A 19389-nucleotide genomic window follows, 5' to 3' on the forward strand; every position below is an offset into this window, starting at 1 on the left:
GAAGCTTCCCAATTAGATGCAATTACATTTGAAGGCCTGTTTTTAATCTCAAAAAAATTTTTTTATACGAAATAAGATATCTACATATATATATATATATATACATACATATACATATATAAGAAATTATCAAATACACTAATAATGGAGCTTTTTAATTTCACAACATAACCCATCTTTATTATCTCTTATTTTTAGTTAAGATAATAACTAATGTCACATCTCTATTATCTCTTATTCTTATTGATATTAATGATATATGTATAAGGAGCTTATTCTACATATTTTTTTTTCATCATTTTAAAAATAAGAGGGAGAGAAGCCTCTTGTAGGACTTGGTCCAATTAAGGCATTTGATTGATAGTTAATTTATTTTATAATTTTGGTTGATTATGTTAATAAAATATTAAAATTTTAATTTTAGTAATTAAAATTTACTTTTTAATAATTAATATATATGAGTTTATATTTAATATATTATTAATATATAAATTTTATATATTATTAATAAATTATTTAATACCATTTTATTAATAAAAAAATTTTAAAAAATTCAAATTTTTATTTATTTTAAAATTTATAAAAATTTATATTTATTTATTAATAAGATGACATTATAAAATTTATTGACATTAATAAAATTTATAAAAAAATTTATATCTAATATAAACTCATTTATACAAGTCTGCGTTTCAAAATTTTTTCTGAATTTATGGAAGCTGTCAAAAATCCTAGAGACACGCGGACGAGAGCAGGTAGTGCAGGTGATAAAAAATCAAACAGCTTTATAGGATAATAAATTAAAAAACCTGTATCTAACACGCCCCATTACAAAGAAAAGATTTCGTGTAAGAAAATAGAGAGAATCATGATTTGGATTATTTTGTTAATGAGGTTTTCGAGCGTGGGCCTTTTGCACATCTGTGCTGCCTTCGCTTTGCCCATTCATTATTCAAAGAGTGTTCAAGCTAGCTACCAAGCCACTAATTTGAATGAAGTGCGTTGAAATTTCTAATATTGTAAATAGACCGTTTTTAATGATACTGATAACAACCCATAACCAAAACCTACTTTCCTTGTAGTTTAAATCCCGTCTTCTCTCACGTTTTTGACTGAGTGCTTTAATACAAGAGGGAAAAATAGGAAGAGAAAGCAAAACCAAAGAAAGAGAAAATGGTGAACCTTGTAGCAGCACAGAAGCCGCTGTTACATGGACTGATGAAGATGGCAGGGGTTAGATCTTACCCAGTGGAGATCGAGCCAGGTACGGTCATGAACTTTTGGGTTCCTTGTGAAACAATCAAGAAACCAAAAAAGGGTACCGAAAAGATCTCCCATTTGGAGAAACAAACGAAACCAGTCGTTGTTTTGGTGCATGGTTTTGCTGCAGAAGGCATAGTCACATGGCAATTCCAAGTTGGTGCTTTAACAAAGAAGTACTCAGTTTATGTACCCGACCTTCTCTTCTTTGGTGGCTCCATTACTGATAAACCAGACCGGTCACCAACTTTTCAAGCCGAGCACTTAGTTAAGGGCTTAAGGAAACTTGGTGTTCAAAAGTGTATTGTTGTGGGGTTCAGCTATGGAGGGATGGTAGCATTTAAGATGGCTGAGTTGTACCCTGATTTGGTCGAGGCCGTGGTGGTATCTGGCTCGATCTTGGCCATGACTGACTCCATAAGTGTGGAAAGTCTAAACAGGCTAGGGTTCTCCTCTTCTTCAGAATTATTGTTACCAAATTCTGTTAAGGGTCTTAAAGCTCTTCTTTCAGTTGCTGCTTACAAGAAGCTTTGGTTCCCTGATCGGCTTCACAAAGACTACCTTGAGGTTTGTACCATTAATCTTGTTATCAGCAAATCTTTATTCTTTTTTCTAATTCTGCAGAACTCTTTTAGTGTATGCCATGAAATATATTTCCTCACCTAAATTTCTGGGAATATTGAACATTTGCGTGACTGGTGATCACATGATTTTCATGGCATGAATTAATATCTCCATGGCTAAAATCATTAGTTACAGTTAGAACTTGCATTCATTGTTACTTTTACTAATGCTTTTTATTACAATAAAATTTTCTAGAAAAAACATCTACCATCATGGCTGACAAGTGACAGCTAAATGGAGTGTGACGATGTTTTTACATTTTGTATTTTTATTTCTTTCATAATTTCATTAATAAAACCAGCAGAATGCAAAGCTTGTCAAAGCAGGATAGTGTTGTACTATAAGAACAAATTTACGGACAAAATTTGAGTGGTCAATTTGGATTAAAACCGACGAGGAATTGATTTTCCCCCTCATGAGAAGAAGAAAATTAATTTGGCAAATGACATGAGAGAGTCAGATTCTGAAGATAAAGAGTGGGATAAATGTTCTCCCCTGGTTTAGCTCAACTAACTGTACCAAATTTACTATACCGAGTGAATTGGTACAGCGACAGGTCTGCTGTGCTGCGGTCAACATCCCCTCTGGCCCCATCTGTACTAACACGTGGCCTTTGCAAAATTAATGGAGAAAATTTTGAAAAGTTGGCTAAATGGGAAACTTAATAAAGGATCTATGCATTAAAAAACAAAGTTTCACTAATAAAAGGAAACAGAAGTCAAAGTAATTGTTTTTGTTATATTGGGAAACTTCTGATCAACTGGCCTGGATGGAATTACAGGTCATGTTTACTAACAGGAAAGAGAGAGCTGAACTCCTGGAGGCCTTGGTCATTAGCAAAAAAGATGCCACCATCCCCTTTTTATCACAGGTATTTACATTTGCCTTTTGTTCCTAGAAGTTCCCATGTTTATGTTCCAGGATTCAAATTGCCTACTCTCATTCATTCCTGATGTACCTTTGCAGAGAATACATCTCTTATGGGGTGAAGAAGATCAGATATTCAAGCAGGAGCTTGCTCACAATATGAAAGAGTATTTTTTTTTATCTCAATAAAAGTTAGATTTGAGATTTAAAAAAAAAAAATCTTTTAGATAGCTTTGCACTAATTGGACATTTCTATACAGGCAACTAGGAGATAATACAACATTCCAAGGCATAAAGAAGGCAGGCCACTTGGTTCATCTGGAGCGACCCTGTGTCTACAATAGGTGTCTTAAGCATTTTCTGGCTTCCCTGCAAGCTGAAAAAGTTGACAAATGACTACCAGATTTATTTAAAGTTTGGTGTGATGAAAACAGGAAAAAGGGAAAGAGGAGGGGGGGGGGGGGGGGAGGAGGCTGTTGCAATGGATTACATTATGAAATTTCTTCTCATTATTCTGGCAAAAAAATGACAATGAAATAAATTGGAACAAACTCCTCTTTTTCTTTAACGTAATAATAAGTATAAAAAAATTCACTCAATTAAAATTAAATAATTATCTGTCTCTTTTAAAACTCTATAGTAAATATTTAAATATTTATTTTCAACCTCAATCATTTAATTTCAATTAATTAAATCTTTAAACATTTATTTTTATCCATTGTATCTTAGACAAAAACTGATTAACGACAAACGCTCAATTAAATTAAAATAAATATTTAAAAGTTTAACTGATCCAAAATAAAAACTTTAAAGCGTTATTCATTGTCATAAAATGTTATAATTATTGAATTTTTATTCAAAAAAAATTTTCATCCTTCAGCTAAAAAATAATAATGCAGCGTTCTTTTGCTCATGTCTTTTACAACATATCGACAAACAACTGTTATAGAGAGACCGGGGAGATGATGCATGGTACAAGAGTGCTAAATCCGATGATGGGCGTGAACTGCACACATACAACTCATTTACTTGAAACGCAAATAGGGGAAAGATAAAATGCATAGGGTGAAACACATTTTTATCTGAAGGAGGACTGAATCTCTTCTAGACTTCTTCCTTTTGTTTCAGGGACCCAAAGTGCCACAAAAGCAATGGTGAAAGCAGCCATAATTGCGTAAAGAGTGAAAGTTCCTGCTCATAAGAAGCAGGTTAATTATAGGCTCTTTAACTGTATTTGCACATGCAACTGGAAAGAGAGAGAGAGAGAGAGAGAGAGAGAGAGAGAAGGAGAGAGAGAGACCTCCACCACTCCAGGTCAGAAGCAAGTTTGCAGTCATAGTAATTGCCCACGATGTCAGCCAATTTGCCAACGTTGCAACACTGCCAGCTAGACCCTTAATATTCACTGGAAGAATCTGAACGATGGATTTTAGGAAAAATTAGCATCTTGGCAACAATAGAAGCAATGTACTTTATGTTCACAAAAACTATAACCACATAATTAACAGTACCAAATGACTTAAAAAGCACAATTCAACCATTCCGTTTCCATTTAGAGAAGCTAAATATCTGATTCTATAGTTGTAGCAACTTGAGCAAGAAATTCCGACATACTGCATAGATGCATACAAGAGATCCACAACATATTATAAGAGAGCACTTTATTTATCTGGTGAGGAGACCGTAGCAACCAAAATGTGGGAATCTTAATGCTGTTTCTACAGCATGGCCTTAAGATACACAAGTGTATCCCAGCTTCGTTTCTTGCTTCCTATCACTCGAAATCTTACTACAGGCAATAAAGAAGACCATCTAAATGCATTACATGCATGCTACCCATGGTAAGAACCTTCAAATGAAAAGGATAAACAAACAAATAATGACTGAAAGCAGCACATGCTCCTGGTTTAGCAGCAGTATCAAATAAACATGTAATATTGTCACTAGATAAGGTATTACCCTCAACCATTCCAACTCTGCTTTATCTCTCAAGAAAGACGTAATGCTCACAAAAACAAATATTTTGGGTTTTGTTAGGCGGATGCATTCCTTCAACTAAATAGTTATATTAAGGGGGTCGCTTAAAAGGATATTAGATCTTCCTTCTTTCATTGGTGTCAGTTATTTATTATCCATAGTCAGAGAACTTCTATAATCACTGATGAGACTTGCTCTAATCAATCATCATCAAGTAGTATATCATGCAGAATCCTACCATTAATTAAGATGTTTCCTATATGGTAAAGTGAAAATACAAGAGAAATTTGAATACCTCAGACATTATGACCCATGGAATCGCTCCAACACCAAGTGAGAAGGAAATTACAAAGGCCTGGATGGAAAATAAAAAATGTAAATCAGACTAAAATCTACTTCACAGAACTAGAGTACATGATATATACACACACTCCACCATGTGTAAAAGAAATCTTACCACAAGGCCCACCAGTGACAGTATTCCCATTATGCTATATAAGTCAGAATCTTCAGATACGATGCCCTGGAATCAGTGAAGAAAAAGAAGAGGGTGAAGAAGGTATCAAGAGGCAGTACTAAAGTGATTAAGAAAGAATTTCACAAGTAGGATTGCTTAATTCTTGGAATTGGCATTCTTAGAAATTTTGACAAAAGAAAGATAAATGAGAAATAAATGGACGTAACATCACCAACCTCGACATAAAATGCAACTGCAACAAGGAGCAGACTCAGAGTCATTCCAGATGAGGATACCTGCAAAATTATTGCAGATTATTGATCTTATTTATTGCTATCTTCACTTTAGCTCATTATCAAATATAAGGTAACATACCATAAGAAGCAGCCTACGGCCAGCTTTATCCACCAACCACGTGGTCACACCAGTTGCAATGACCTACACAGAATACAAACTCTTAGTAGATTAATCATATTAATTAAACTCTCTTGCATTAACGCCAGCAAAGGCAAAACAAGACTATGCATAACTAACAAGTTACCTGAATAGCCCCAACCCCAAATGTTGCAACATTACTAGATGAAACCCCTAGACAATTTTATAGCAAAGTCAAATAATGAAACAGAAGGTAAAAATAAATCAATAAATGAAAATCAAAGCTGTTGCAACGTTAAAGACATCAAACCAATATAAACCATTAATGCATTATGGTTGTTATAGAATGCGAGCACATGGATAGAAATGGGAAATTCAATTTTGGTAAAGTTATGTAATTAACAAAATGTCCCCGTTATTGTTAGCATATGAGCACAACAAGAAGATATATAGAGAGAACATTAGAAAATCTCTCACAGATGACAAATGTATTCTTTCCTGCTTTACTCGGCACATCCCCTAGATATTATTCAGATGACAAGTTTGTCTTAACCAAATTTGCATTCGTATACCATCACACCTTTTGAGGTCTCCATTTATTTATCCACCATCTATAGTAAGTCATTGTTAAACATCAAAGAAATGTTGTTCTAACCTGCTCTTTCAAAGATATTACTGGAATAGAATAAAACACCATTGATACCACTGAGTTGCTGAAGCATCAGTAATCCAATCCCTACCTGCAGCATACCAATTACCATTAAAATTGTTCAATACTTTTAGTACAAAGGGGAAAAATGCTATACATGAAATAACAAATTCAAAAGCAAAAGAATTTACCATCAAAGGATACCAATATCTTTTTCGCTTGAGATCCGCAAATCGAATTGTTGTTCTCTTGCTTGATGATGCTACAGCTCTCTGCAGAAGTGCCCAATAAAGCTTAACATAACTTTAAGAGGAGACTAGAAAAGAATGCCTACAAGGTTGTACAACCTTATCTAGTCAACTAGAGCTTTTGTCTAACAACTTGGTTTGCTGTTCAATCCAGATAGCATGAGCCTTGACTGAAGTGAGAAAAAAGACAGATTGCCAGTAATTCAGTTCAATACCTTGATTTCATTAACTTCAACAGAAATATCTGTATCAAAGCCACGCAGAACTTGCAAAGAGGCTTCAAAATCTTCCATCATTCCCATTTTTGCCTGGATGCCACCCAGTTACAAGACAATAACAGGCAAGATAATATACACAAAGGAAACTGGAAAAGATAAGAGGTCATAAAACGCCCAATCAATATGATAGCAGTTGCATGTTTCATACCAGCCATCGAGGAGATTCTGGTATGAAGAATAGGCCAGGTATCAATATTGTACATGGTAATATTCCTACAAGAAGAAGAATAGCAGTCTTTCAATGATAACTGTGCATTAAACAACCAATTTGATCAATTATTGATATATACTGACCATCATTCCTCTTTAACTGAACCACAGCAATCTAATATATATGCAAAAAATGCCATAACTACATTGTCATGAGAAGAACTAGTTGCTTTAGAGACTAATAACAATCTATCTCTATTAAATTTAAACCAGCTTTATTCCCTTGAGAAAAAGAGATTTCAACAAGCATTATTTATTTTTCTAAAAAACAAATATCTCAATTAACTTCAATCACATGCAAGAATTCAAGTACTCACAAGTGCACACAATTGAAATATTCAAAATTTTCAAATTTGTTCAAATAGTAAGAAAAGTTTGAATATTGTCCCTCCAACAGCATTCAACACTTCTCTGTCTGAGAAAGAAGGGCGATTGAACAAATTTTAATCTACTTACCTAAAACTGCAAGCACTCTCCAATTTGCAAACAGTCCCAACAGATAAGCCAGCATTATTCCAACAGTAACTGACAGCTATACAATAAAGAAGTTCAATTGATTAATAAGTTGATAAAAGTAAATATGGGATACCAATATGGATATTAATGTGGAACAAACCTGGTTTACTGATCCAAGGCTTCCTCTCATGTTTTGGGGTGATATCTCAGCTATATACACAGGCACCTAGACATAATTAACATGATGATGCTACTGCTGTTTTAAGCATTACTTAAAAATGAAAAAAAGTTCCAAGAAAAGAACAGCCGGAAGCTTCAAGTTACCGTGTAAGAAATGATACCAACACCAAACCCTTCTAGCAACCTTCCCATGAATAAAAATGACGAATCCTACAAGTGCACATGGCGTGATATGTTAGCAATAATTGCAAAGGAGACACAGCAACAAGTATAAAGTTACCAAAAGTCACTCACTTTGGCAAACGATATGGCCAGCCATCCTATTATGTTAGGAATCGCAGCAATCATTAACGACTGTAAATTCAACATGATAATGCAGCATTCAATCATTAAAGTGAAAAAAAAAAAAAAACATAAACAAACATCAAGGATCATATTTGATGCTTTATCAGTGTAAAATATAAATATAAATTTGGGAAATTAATGGATTAAATTTATAATTTCTCAGTTCTAACTTCTAAGCTGAAACTTTGCACTAATCAAAGGGTAAATAAGAGAAATTAAGAACTAAGAAGTGTACCCCTTTTCGGCCAATATATTCAGCAATCTGGCCACTCGCTATCGCCCCAACCATTGCCCCCACATTTGATAATGAACCAAAAATAGAATACTGCGACCAAAAAAGAAAAGAAAAGGAAATTTAATGCAAAAAAAAGAGAATAAAACCAATTTAAATTAAAAAAAAAGAAAGGAGTTTGGGTGATTCAAATTGAGACCTCTGAAAGCGAAAGCTCAAGATCACTGATGATTTGATCTTGCGTAGGAGAAGAATATCCGCACTGTATTTTAAAATAAAAAAAAAATTACAGTTGAACATGAAATTGGAAACGAAAAAGAGTAAGAGAGAAAGATGGAGAATTATCATACGGTGAAGCCAAATTGGATAGGGCCCAACGCGACAATGAGAACGCAGAGGACAACGGAGATTGATCCATCGCGAAGGACTTGGGCGGAGGAGCCCATAACACTGGACTGCCTGGAGCTCATCCGATACCAGCTTCCGGTATGTAAAAACGGTTTCTTGACATCCCGAGCTTCTTCATTATCGTCCCGGAAACTCATCGCCTCTTCACTGTTGACGAAACAAAGCAAAAAGGGTCCCGAATTGGGATGATCGATTTGCAGCAAAACTTAAAGCTCTAAGCTTTTGATTGAAGCTGAAAACGAAATGATTAGGATGACAATGGTGATGAGTGTTGAGCCGGTTAAAAGTAACATTTTGTGAGGGAAAAAAAACACGTGGTGCCAACGTGGCGGGTATAGTTGTAATTAAAGAGTTTTGTCGGAGGCTTATCCATGCTTTTTGGTTGAGGATTGTCGTTTTTGGCAATAATCAACGATTTCAAAGACTAGATCCTACAAAGGGGCGCCTTTTTTGCCAGTCATTTGAGTGCAAAACGACATATCCCATATGATTTCAAAGCCCCAACCCGCATTCTACCAAATCCTTCATAAGTTACAATCGTGAACCCTCCTTCGCCGCAAACCACCACTATCTGCACCAGAAGCACCGTCAAAAAAATTTGTAGAAACCCCTCAACATCCTCCAAAATCCCATTCCTACCACGCAAAATCCGAAAACTTACCTCCAACATCCCCGTCGACAATGCCACCGAATCCCTTCGCAATTTCTCCCAAAATCCCAAAATCTCTATCGACAAAACCCCAAGTCGACCTCGCTCTTAACCGTCTCCGTACCTCGGACCCTATTCTTGCGACCCTCATTTCCACCCATCCCCACCAAAACTCTCTCCTTGTAACTCCCCTTTTCTCTCTCTTTCCAAATCCATTCTCTTCCAACAACTAGCCCCCAACTCATTCTACACTCGCTTCATTTCCCTCTGTGGAAACGAATTCAGCGTTCTCCCAAACACCGTCCTCTCTTTTACCCCGCAAAAACTCCGAGAGATTGGGGTCTCAGCTCGCAAAGCAAGCTATCTCTAGATTCCCCAGTATCTTTCAACAAGTTTTTAACTGGGGTTTCGTCGGATACTTCCATCCTTACAACGAACGATGAAACGTTGTTCCAAATGTTGACAGCTGTCAAATGCATTGGGCGTTGGTCAGTCTATGTGTTTATGATATTTTCCCTTCATAGGTCTCAAACCTGACGTTTTGCCTGTGGGGGATCTTGGATTGGAGTTATCGAAGCCATTATAAATGGAGCGGATTTATGAGAAGTGGAGGCCATAGAGATCAGTTGGTTGTTGTATATGTGGAGGCTTGTGGAAGCTAAAACCAAGGAAATGGAAAAGCTTAACAAAATGGAGATTAGGCAAGGCCTCCCAATTTCCAGAGGTAAGAAAGCCTTAAAAAAAGTAACGCCGTTGCCGGGGATCGAACCCGGGTCGCCCGCGTGACAGGCGGGAATACTCACCACTATACTACAACGACAAGTTGATATAACGTTCGCCAATAATATAGTACTACTTTTTGTAATATCTCTAGGAAATTAAAAACCCAGTAAAGTTCTATCTTTAGTCCAAAAGTTTGGATCAAAAGCCCACTAAATTCTCCCTAGAATCCAAGAATCGAAGTGATGACAAACCCAAATTAGCCCAAGCGAAATACAATTCACCCCAAAGATAACGCAGCACAATGCTGGACTTTGCCCATAGTCAGTTCCAAGCACAGGTTTTTGACAAGAAGATGAAGTTAAAAGTTTAAGAAAAAATTTGAGACTAAATCCTTATTTTCACGAAAATGCCCAGAAACATTCCCAATAAGTGAGAAATCCAATCACCAAAACAACCTTTTAAATTAGAGAAAATTATTTAAACCCTTTTTATGTTGAATTTTCACTATCTTATATATTGTTAATTACAAGAGGCCAAAATATCATAATCTTTTGAGAGTTACGCTCTGTGGAAGTAAGTCTTGTTCATCATACAAGCGAGCAGATCTCAAGTCTGTGTAGAAAGTGAATTTTGAGAAGCAGTCCTAGCATGAGTTGAGTAAGTCAAGTTAGAAACAGTAAGGATCATCATGAGTACGGATGAAGAGCTAGATGGATTATGGCAGAATTTAAGTTTAACATAAAAGGAAAATGAGGGGGTCGAAACAACTACTGGATACAGGAAATAGGGTAGAAAGGAGAAAGGCATGGACGGTAGGTAAACTATTTATAGAGCGACCTTCAACAAATCACTCAATTTGCTACCCAATCAGGAAGCAAGCTAAAAAGGTCAAAGAAAAATCAAGAGAGAATTCCAATCCCAATTCTTGACCTCTTACCTTTATTAATAAAGCATCAATTCCTCATCCATGTGTCTTTAGAAACAACTTCAAATCCATTAGTAAGAAATTATAATCCGAATAGTAAATGTGATTATCACATGGGTGCAATCGGACACTCTCATCTGAAAGATGCAAGCAATTGAAAGAGAAAATTGAAAAACTTATCAATAATGACACTTTGACCATGGAGCTTATGGAGTAATATGTGAAGTATCAAACAATTTGTGGAAAGATTTCAAAATTTTAAGTTTATTATCTAAGTTTTGCTTTGACATATGCATGAGTTTTTACCAAAGTTTTGCTTTCAATTTTGTCTGTGTATAAATTTCTGCATTATATGTGAAAATAATCTCGAGAGAATTAGTAATTATTGTCAAGAATGAACATACTCAGTTATAATTAGTTCATACTCCAATTCAGTTGAGAATTAAACCATTCTAAAGCTTGACTTCTCAAGTCTCACAAACTAGATTTTCACTTGATTGAGAGGGATATCAATGATGATAATCTTAATTAAGGTTATGAGTAATGAAATTTACAAAATCTTTGTAAGCTAATATATGAGGGACTCTCTTAAAGATTATGAATTTTGGGTAATTTGATAAGTATCATGGCTAGCCTAAATGCAACCTAACCTCTCCAATTTCTTTCTTAACATATAATCACTGAAAAGGCCATATCCTTTAATATCCTTTAATATCCTTGTTCCACATCTTGATATATGCAATATTTTTTTTATTTCATTGTCCTAAAATTTTCTTTTGCCCACATTTTGGGGCAAGTTTACAAAAAAATCAAATTATCCAAGTTTTTCAAAATCCTTTCCTATGGATGGCATTGATTTTATCTTTTGATGTGAGTTGTGAAAATCAAGATTATTACATTGGGACTTCATTTGATGTAGTAATTTGAGTTTGAGTTGCAAAAAAAAAAAAAAAAAACAAAAACAAAAAAAAAAGAAAGAGAAAGACAAAAAAAATAATTATAGCATTGTGCATATGAGATATTCAAATGATTTTAAAATTAAAGAAAAATCTTCTTATGAGAATTATTTTTTAATGAAAATATCCATATCTAATATGATAAATTGCATATTTCATATTCTTTTCACGAAAAGAAAATATCCATTTATTACCCTCATTGAGCCTATTAAACTCTTTTTGAAAAAATCTTAACCAAGGATCACTCTTTACACTAGAAGAGAAGTATGAAAGAGGATCTATTTGAGAAAGCAATTGATGCAAAGTTAAGGGTAATGAAATAATGCCTACAGTCAAAATGTAAGTTTTCAAAATTTTAGGCTTAATTTATCTAAATGTGGAAAAATTAAAAACAAAGTAGAAAAAAGAAATGAACAAAAAAAAGAAAAAAAAGATGAAAATGCATGTTTTGAGAAGGTGAAAGAAAATTTTCATTGAAAAAAGAAATGGTCCTTGATTTGATTACCCTTAAACACATTTTTGGGTTTATTTATCATTTTTTTCAGAACCTTAAACCCTAGTCTACGTTATATCCTTTAAAAAGCCCATTTTAATCAAGTGTGAATATTTAAATTGACAAGCTTTTCCTTAGGAAATCACCATTACCTTTTGATTTTGGATGAATTTTGAGTTTTCAATTGTATGATGGAATAGTAAAAAAAAAAAGATAAAAGAAAAAAATGATTAAATAGAGCATTAGGGTGAAAACCCAAAAAGGCAGTTTAGAGCAAGATTAAAAGAAACTCAAGCAATGTCATTAGAGGAAGGAACCAAATGAAAATCTTTGAGAAATTCAAAAAGATGAAACCTAATATGAAGATTTGTTTTAAAATTTGAACCTTTTTTTCTTTTCCAAAAATTTTGAACTTATTATTGCTAGTCTTGACATATGTTAAATTACTATATCAAGAAATTAAAAGAGTACAAAAGTGGATTGTGCTTTAAAAGATGATTTTTCATCGGTGAGCCAAATAAAGATATACTGATTTATTTTTTCTTGTCCAATGGTAAAATCTCCTTTAAGACCTCAAATGTGTCGAACCATTTCATTCCCTTAAATAGACCAAGTTAAGATTCATTTTCATCATTCTATACAATAATCACCAATTTCTAAGAAATTCAATCACATGTTTTCAAAAAAATATGCATTTCTTGGATCATGGAATAGTTATATGGGCAATTTCTTTAGTTGTCATGAACATTAGGGCATTTGTTGTAAAGATATTTATATTTGAATCAACATAAATTTGTGTGGATAAGAGATAGGTGATTTTAGATTATTATGGTAAGAATGACTTTTTGGAACAAGGAGAATGGTCAAGATAAAAAAATTTGAAGAAAATCCATGGATAAGATAAATGGTTTGAAAAAAAGAATGCTTTAAGTTAAAAAAAGGGGATGAAGATTATTGTTGAAAACTAGCTTGTTAGCTAGTTCTAAAGCTCCGTAAAAGAAAATGAAAAAAAGTTTGAGGACCTATTTACCATAACTAAGGATTCATGATATTCATCTTATTCATTACATATTGAGTTAACTTTGGATTTTGATTTTGAAAGATTGAGAATTTGAAAATATGAGATTATGACCCTCGATTGAGGAGAATTTGTTGAGTATAAGATTTCAATTTTCAGTTGAGAAAAAATTTTTATGACAAAAGTGATAAGTTTTGGGCTAAGAAAATTTTCAAAATGAGATTTGTAAAAGTGTTTAGCCTTGATTAGGGGGTGAAGCCTTTCCTAAGATGAGATATTTTTATTTTAAAAGAAATGATTTTTTTTTTTAAATTTCAAAACCTCTGTTAAAGAGAAGTTTTTTTAAATATAAAAAATGATTTGTAAGACCTTCAGGCATGATTTGTAAGACCTTCGAATATGATTTGTAAAGCATTCGGGCATAATTCTCAAGACCACTAGGCATGATTTGTAAGACCTTTGGGTAAATTTTTAAGATCTTTAAGCATAATTTCAAAAAAACTAAAGTTCGCAAAAATAAGACCTTTTGATAAGATTTTGATCCTTGTATGAGAAAATTATTGTGAAGATGAAGTTTGAAACCTTTGGATGAAGAGAATGATTTTAAGAAGAGTTGGTAAATCTTGGTTAAGAAACTTTTTCAGTTTTAAAGTTTTATAACATTTGTTTAGAGGAGTTTTTTTACCACAAGATAAGAATCCCATATGCGAATCCTTCGGACATTGAATTTTATAAATGAGAATATTTGAATCTTGGATGCGAATCTCTAAGATTTCAAATGTGAATCTTTGAATCCTTGATGAAAATCTTGAACACTTATACAAATCTCAAGAATCTTTTGATGAGAATCTCGAATTTTCGATTTGAATATTTGAATGAACCACTGATCTTCTTCAGATAAAAATCTTTTTTACATTTTTAAAGTTATAAAACCTTTATTTAGAGAAGCATTTAAATATTGAGATTTGTCAGACCTCCATGATTGGTTTCTAAGTCTTTCGAGAGAGATTCATAAGTCTTGTGAGTTGAATATGTTTTTTTATCGAGATTTGTATGACCTTCAGGCATAATCTCAAGTCCTCTAGGCAAGATTCGTAAATCTTTTAAGCTGAATTTGTTGAGCAAAAGTGAGAATATTTTTATATTTTTCAGAAGTTGTTGAACCTCTGTTAAGATGAGTCTTTTATATTTTTTAAAAGTTGTTAAGCCTCTGTTAAGATGAGTCTTTTATATTTTTTAGAAGTTATTGAGCTTCTATTGAGATGAGTTTTTTATATTTTTAAAAAATTATTGAGTTTTTATTGATAAGAGCTTTTTATATTTTTAAAAGTTGTTAAGCCTTTATTTAAGGGAGTTTTTACATTGTTTAAAAAGTCTGGTTTTCCATTTAGAAGATCAGAATGAATCAGAAAAATTAAGAGAGAAAGAGTAAAAAAAAAAAAAAAATTAAGAGTTTTTTATAGTCTTTTATTGTGTTTTAAGTTTAGATAATTAAGATTTTCTTTTAGGAGTTCTATGTTGGGGAAAGAAGTTGACAAGAAACACAAAATGAAGGCATTCAACAAAAGTTTTGCATCAAAATTTTTAATGGTTTTGGATATATATGTTTTAGGTTTATGTTTAATTTTTGTTTAAACAAAAAAAAAAAGTAATCATTACAGGCAAGGGGCGCTAGCGAAAAGAATGTTGAATCTCATTTGCAAGATTGCAAAAGAGATTGATATAGTAGAACTAGAAAATAATTTATTCCTGTTTAAGTTTTCCTTAACAGCAGATAAAATGAGAGTTATGGAAGGTTGACTATGAAGTTTTGAGAAATCATGATCTTACTAAGCAAATATGATCAGGATTTGAAACCCAAGGATTACGTCTTTTCAAAAACTTTTTTCTGGGTAAGGATATAAGGTTTGCTTTTGAGGATAAGGAATTAAGAAATTGTAATGTGCATTAGGAACAAGGTAGGCACCTTAAAAGCAATTGACAAGTCTTGAAAATAGAGGCTGGGCAAGGTTTTTGAGAATAAAAATTGAAGTTGACATAACTAAACCTTTGAAAAGGTTAGTTCTACTCAATACAGGGTTGGCTAGAACACTGGAAGTCTGGGAAAAGTTAAGTTACAAGAGACTACCTAGTTTCTGTTACATATGCAAAAGGCTGGGGCATGTTGAAAATGACTGTGACATGGGAGAAAGGTCAAGCAACACTGTCAACAAGACAGTATGAAGGATGGCTGTGAGCTTCACCATTAAAGAACAAATTAACATCATAGGAGAAAGGGACCATAAGAAGTAGGTCACATGCTTAAGAGGGTGTTTCGAAAAGTGATAATACATATACAATGACGGTAACTAGCGAAATAGTGGCTCAAAAATTAAATATGGCAAGTAATCACGATAACAATAAATTGGATGATTTTTGGGATAGGGCAAGCAAAATTCATGGATTTTTCGGTGTTATGAATGAAGAACAATATGAAATACGGGCCCAAAGATTGTGCACTAAAAATCAGGATAGGATAGAAGATGGCATCGGCCAAGAAACTGAAATACTATTGAACAAAGATGGACTAAGGCTCACAGAAGGAATCATAGTGGGCACATTGGAGAAATATAATGTATTGGGCCATCAAGGGAGGGAAAGTGATCAAATCATGAGTAAAGTTGCATGGACTAAAATCTGTGACAAACTCAATGATCAAATAATGCCAAACAAAGAAGGCACAGTAGCATAAGGAAGGGACCCTGATTATTTAAGGAACATGCATGAGAGTGCGAAGCCAAAATTAAGGACTTTGATGCACATAATAGAACATAAAAAGCACCAACACCTTAAATGGAAACAACTAGCTCGTGAAATAAAAGAGGTAGGGATTAGAACGATTGTGGATATAGGGAAAAGGAAACATGCAATGAGAAGACAATGGATTTGAAGGTTGACAATATTGGAAAACGGAGTAAATGGGACATAGAGGTGAATAAGGGAGGTGACCAAAGTGAAACGATAGTGACTGGTTACTAGTCCCTCCGAAACTAATAAGGTGTTTAGCTTGAAACTGCCATGAACTTGGGAACCCATAGGCAGTTTAAGCTCTAGAAGACCCTAAAGAAAGAAGACCCCGATGTGGTGTTCCTAATGGAAACCATATCTAACAATGTAAAACTGTAAAAAGTTAGAAAATAATACAAGATGCAAAGAATGTTCAGCATAGAAAAGGAAGAAAGAAATGAATGCTTAACAATGTTATGGATGGATGAGATAATGCTAAATTTACGTAATTTTTCAAAACATTACATTAATATGAACATGATAGATGCAAAAGGGAAAACTTGAAGAATGACAAGGTTTTATGATGAACCATGTACAAGGGATAGGCATGTTGCATGGGATTTGTTAAGGTGTTTAGAGGAACAAAAATGTTATGTATGGCTTTGCCTAGGAGATTTTAATGAGATAATATAGAGCAATGAAAAGAAAGAAGGTAGTGTAAGATCGAAAAGGCAAATGGTGGATGTAGACACCCATTTTCGTCCAAGGTGTGATTGATTTGTCAATTTGGATCTTTATCAGATCGTCGAATCGTGTAAGGGTTCATATTTGGGTCTTTGGCTTTTTCTTTTATCTCATTTGGGCTTTGAGCCTAGTATTTGTTGATTAGATATAGGCTTTAGTCTAACCCATATTGTATTTATTATTATTATTATATTATTATTATTATTATCTTGTTTATTTTTACTTTAAATTTCATTTTTCCTTTTCTTTCTTTTTGTCATTTACGTTTTAACAAGGAATTTGAGGGAATAGAATAGAAAGGAAAATCAAGACAATTTGTTGAAATAAGGATCTGTTTGCATAAAGTTAGGAACCAAAATTGTATGGAATTAAGGCCTCAAATCAATCGCCCTAATCAAGTAGAATGAATCCAAGGATGCAAGCTTGGATTAAATCGATTTAAACTTTAAAATTTTTACTAGAACATGATATAAATTGAATATGAAAATCACATAGAATGGGGGAAGAAAAAAAGATAAAAAAATATATTATGTTTTATATTATTTTAGAGTTAGGTTTTGGGTTTTTATTTCTATTGTTTTGGAGTTGGATTTTAGGTTTTGATGTTATTCAAAATCCTTGAAAAAAAATTTTTGAAAAGTGGGGATTTTTGAAAAAATCTGGGTTTTGGGTTGAAGGTTTGAATTTTTTAGTTGAATTTTTTGGTGAACTTTGAAGTTTTCAGCCAAGTTACTATCAGTTTTCTAGAAACCGGTGACCAAACCTAGTTTTCGATGGCCAGGTCTTAGGTTTCTAAAAAGAAGGTAAAGCAAAAGAAATCCTAAAAAGAGAGAGAGAAAGCTAAAAGATTATGAAGAAAAGCTGAAAACCTTGACTTAAAATACTAGCACTGAACAACGCCGTTTCATTCAGCATAACTCGCCTCCCAACCTGCGTGGATCCACGCATGACCCACTTCTGGACTCGACCTGATCATAGATTTTTTTTTCTTTTTTATTTTATTTTTAAATTACATTTTCTATTTTATTTTAATTTTTTTAATTTATTATTATTATTATTATTATTATTATTATTATTATTAAGTATTCTACTTATTTTTAAATTAAATTATTTATTTTAAATACTTTCGTAAATTTCATTTAAAAATAAAAAATAAAGAATAAATATATATATATATAATAATAAAAATGTTTCTAAAAATAAATTCATGAATTCTATCAAATTATTTAAGATTTCTTCATGAATTTAAATTTTTATGAATTCTACCAAACTATTTGAGAATTTCATAAGTTAATTTAATAAAAAAATTACTATTAAAATATTTTGTATTTTATCCTGCCAAACTATTGGAAGATTTGCATCTTAAATATTATCAAATTATTAGAAGATTTAATATATTTTCTAAAAAAAATAAATTTACAAAGAAATCTCACCAAACTATTAAGAGATCTGCATTAAAGTAAATCTTACCAAACTGTTAAAAAGTTTTACTGATTATTTCTTTAACTAAAATTTAAATGAATCCGACAATAGAACCTCTTCAGGGTATGACACTAGTCTCCATAAATACTCTTGAGATAAGAGAATTATTTTAACTTGCTACCAAACTATTGGAGTAATTTTAAGACCAATTTTTAATAGTAAATATTTTGGTAAATTATAAACATGTTTAAGGCTTGGATAATTTGAAATCAAACTAATACATCATTTGATGGGCATTTGAGAGTGCTATAACCTTTCTCACGTGTAACTGTACTTCCAATCTGAAATATGATTTTGTGGACTAAAATATACTATTTAAATATACTTAAGCCAATATTGGGACTCCTCTTTAAATAGGACAAATTCGATTAGATGGCTAATTACACCTTAACAAAAAAAGATTGGTGGTTACTCTTTTAATCCATGTCTGACGGTAGGTCTACGGATCTATACATTATGACAATTTGGTGACTTCATTGGGGACAATCGAAAGTCAAGCCAGTAAATGATTTTTTGTTAACCAAGCCTAGCCTAATAAATTTAAGTTTTTTTTTTCTTTCTTTATATTTTATTTAGCTATTTATTTATTCATTTTACATATATAAGTTATTCATTTGCATATGCAAAACATGAGCTTTACACCCGAGTTCTATTTTTAGGAGGAGTAAAGTACCTATGCCTTCGTAAGATTTTGTCTTCGCATGAACTAGTGAAATACTTCTACTCAAATTGAATATTTTTTGCTCATTGCCTATAATAGGCAAGGATTTGAGTGCTTTACTAGTATGTAATGGATAATGATGTAATGAACAATTTGGGAACCTTTTAGAAATAATCCAAGCTACATGTAGTTAACCTTAAGAGCTTAACCAATAGATAGAGCCATGTCCCTTTGCCCTTTGTAGTTAATCCAAAATTTAAAGTCATGTTCTTAGTTTACTTGCTTTATCGTGTTTATTTTTTATTTTTTATCGAGGTGGCTAATCGATTTTTTTGTCTATTTTTCTTCTTGTTCATATTCATAAACATACATACAGTTTGCATATTATTCATGCCCTAAAAGTATT

The 19389-nt window shown here is 32.8% G+C and overlaps 2 protein-coding genes, 1 non-coding gene and 1 pseudogene across 3 annotated transcripts; 2 read left to right on the forward strand and 2 right to left on the reverse strand.

Moving 5' to 3' along the window:
- The first annotated feature begins 1106 nt into the window (after window positions 1-1106).
- On the forward strand, window positions 1107-3296 carry LOC111292656 (uncharacterized). Its single transcript, XM_022885142.2, has 4 exons — window positions 1107-1827; window positions 2666-2755; window positions 2851-2918; window positions 3012-3296. The coding sequence occupies exons 1-4, from the start codon at window positions 1174-1176 to the stop codon at window positions 3145-3147; spliced, it is 948 nt and encodes a 315-aa protein (XP_022740877.2). The 5' UTR covers window positions 1107-1173; the 3' UTR covers window positions 3148-3296.
- A 244-nt stretch (window positions 3297-3540) lies between these two features.
- On the reverse strand, window positions 3541-9928 carry LOC111292762 (sugar transporter ERD6-like 6). Its single transcript, XM_022885318.2, has 18 exons — window positions 8509-9928; window positions 8358-8420; window positions 8162-8251; window positions 7876-7935; window positions 7726-7791; window positions 7562-7627; window positions 7402-7477; window positions 6884-6948; window positions 6673-6765; window positions 6401-6481; window positions 6216-6300; window positions 5727-5773; window positions 5561-5623; window positions 5422-5481; window positions 5186-5251; window positions 5024-5083; window positions 4052-4166; window positions 3541-3942 (listed from the first exon to the last, which is right to left on the reverse strand). Exons 1-18 carry the CDS (start codon window positions 8701-8703, stop codon window positions 3830-3832), a joined length of 1464 nt encoding a protein of 487 aa, XP_022741053.2. The 5' UTR covers window positions 8704-9928; the 3' UTR covers window positions 3541-3829.
- LOC111293269 (DNA-3-methyladenine glycosylase 1-like) lies at window positions 9248-10120 on the forward strand (annotated as a pseudogene).
- On the reverse strand, window positions 9964-10035 carry TRNAD-GUC (transfer RNA aspartic acid (anticodon GUC)). Its single transcript has one exon. It is a non-coding gene; the product is annotated as a tRNA-Asp (tRNA).
- Window positions 10121-19389: the final 9269 nt, after the last annotated feature.

The sequence above is a fragment of the Durio zibethinus genome, chromosome 10 (genome assembly GCF_047325235.1).
Source record: "Durio zibethinus cultivar Kanyao isolate XHJ-2024 chromosome 10, ASM4732523v1, whole genome shotgun sequence".
Taxonomy (NCBI): domain Eukaryota; kingdom Viridiplantae; phylum Streptophyta; class Magnoliopsida; order Malvales; family Malvaceae; genus Durio; species Durio zibethinus.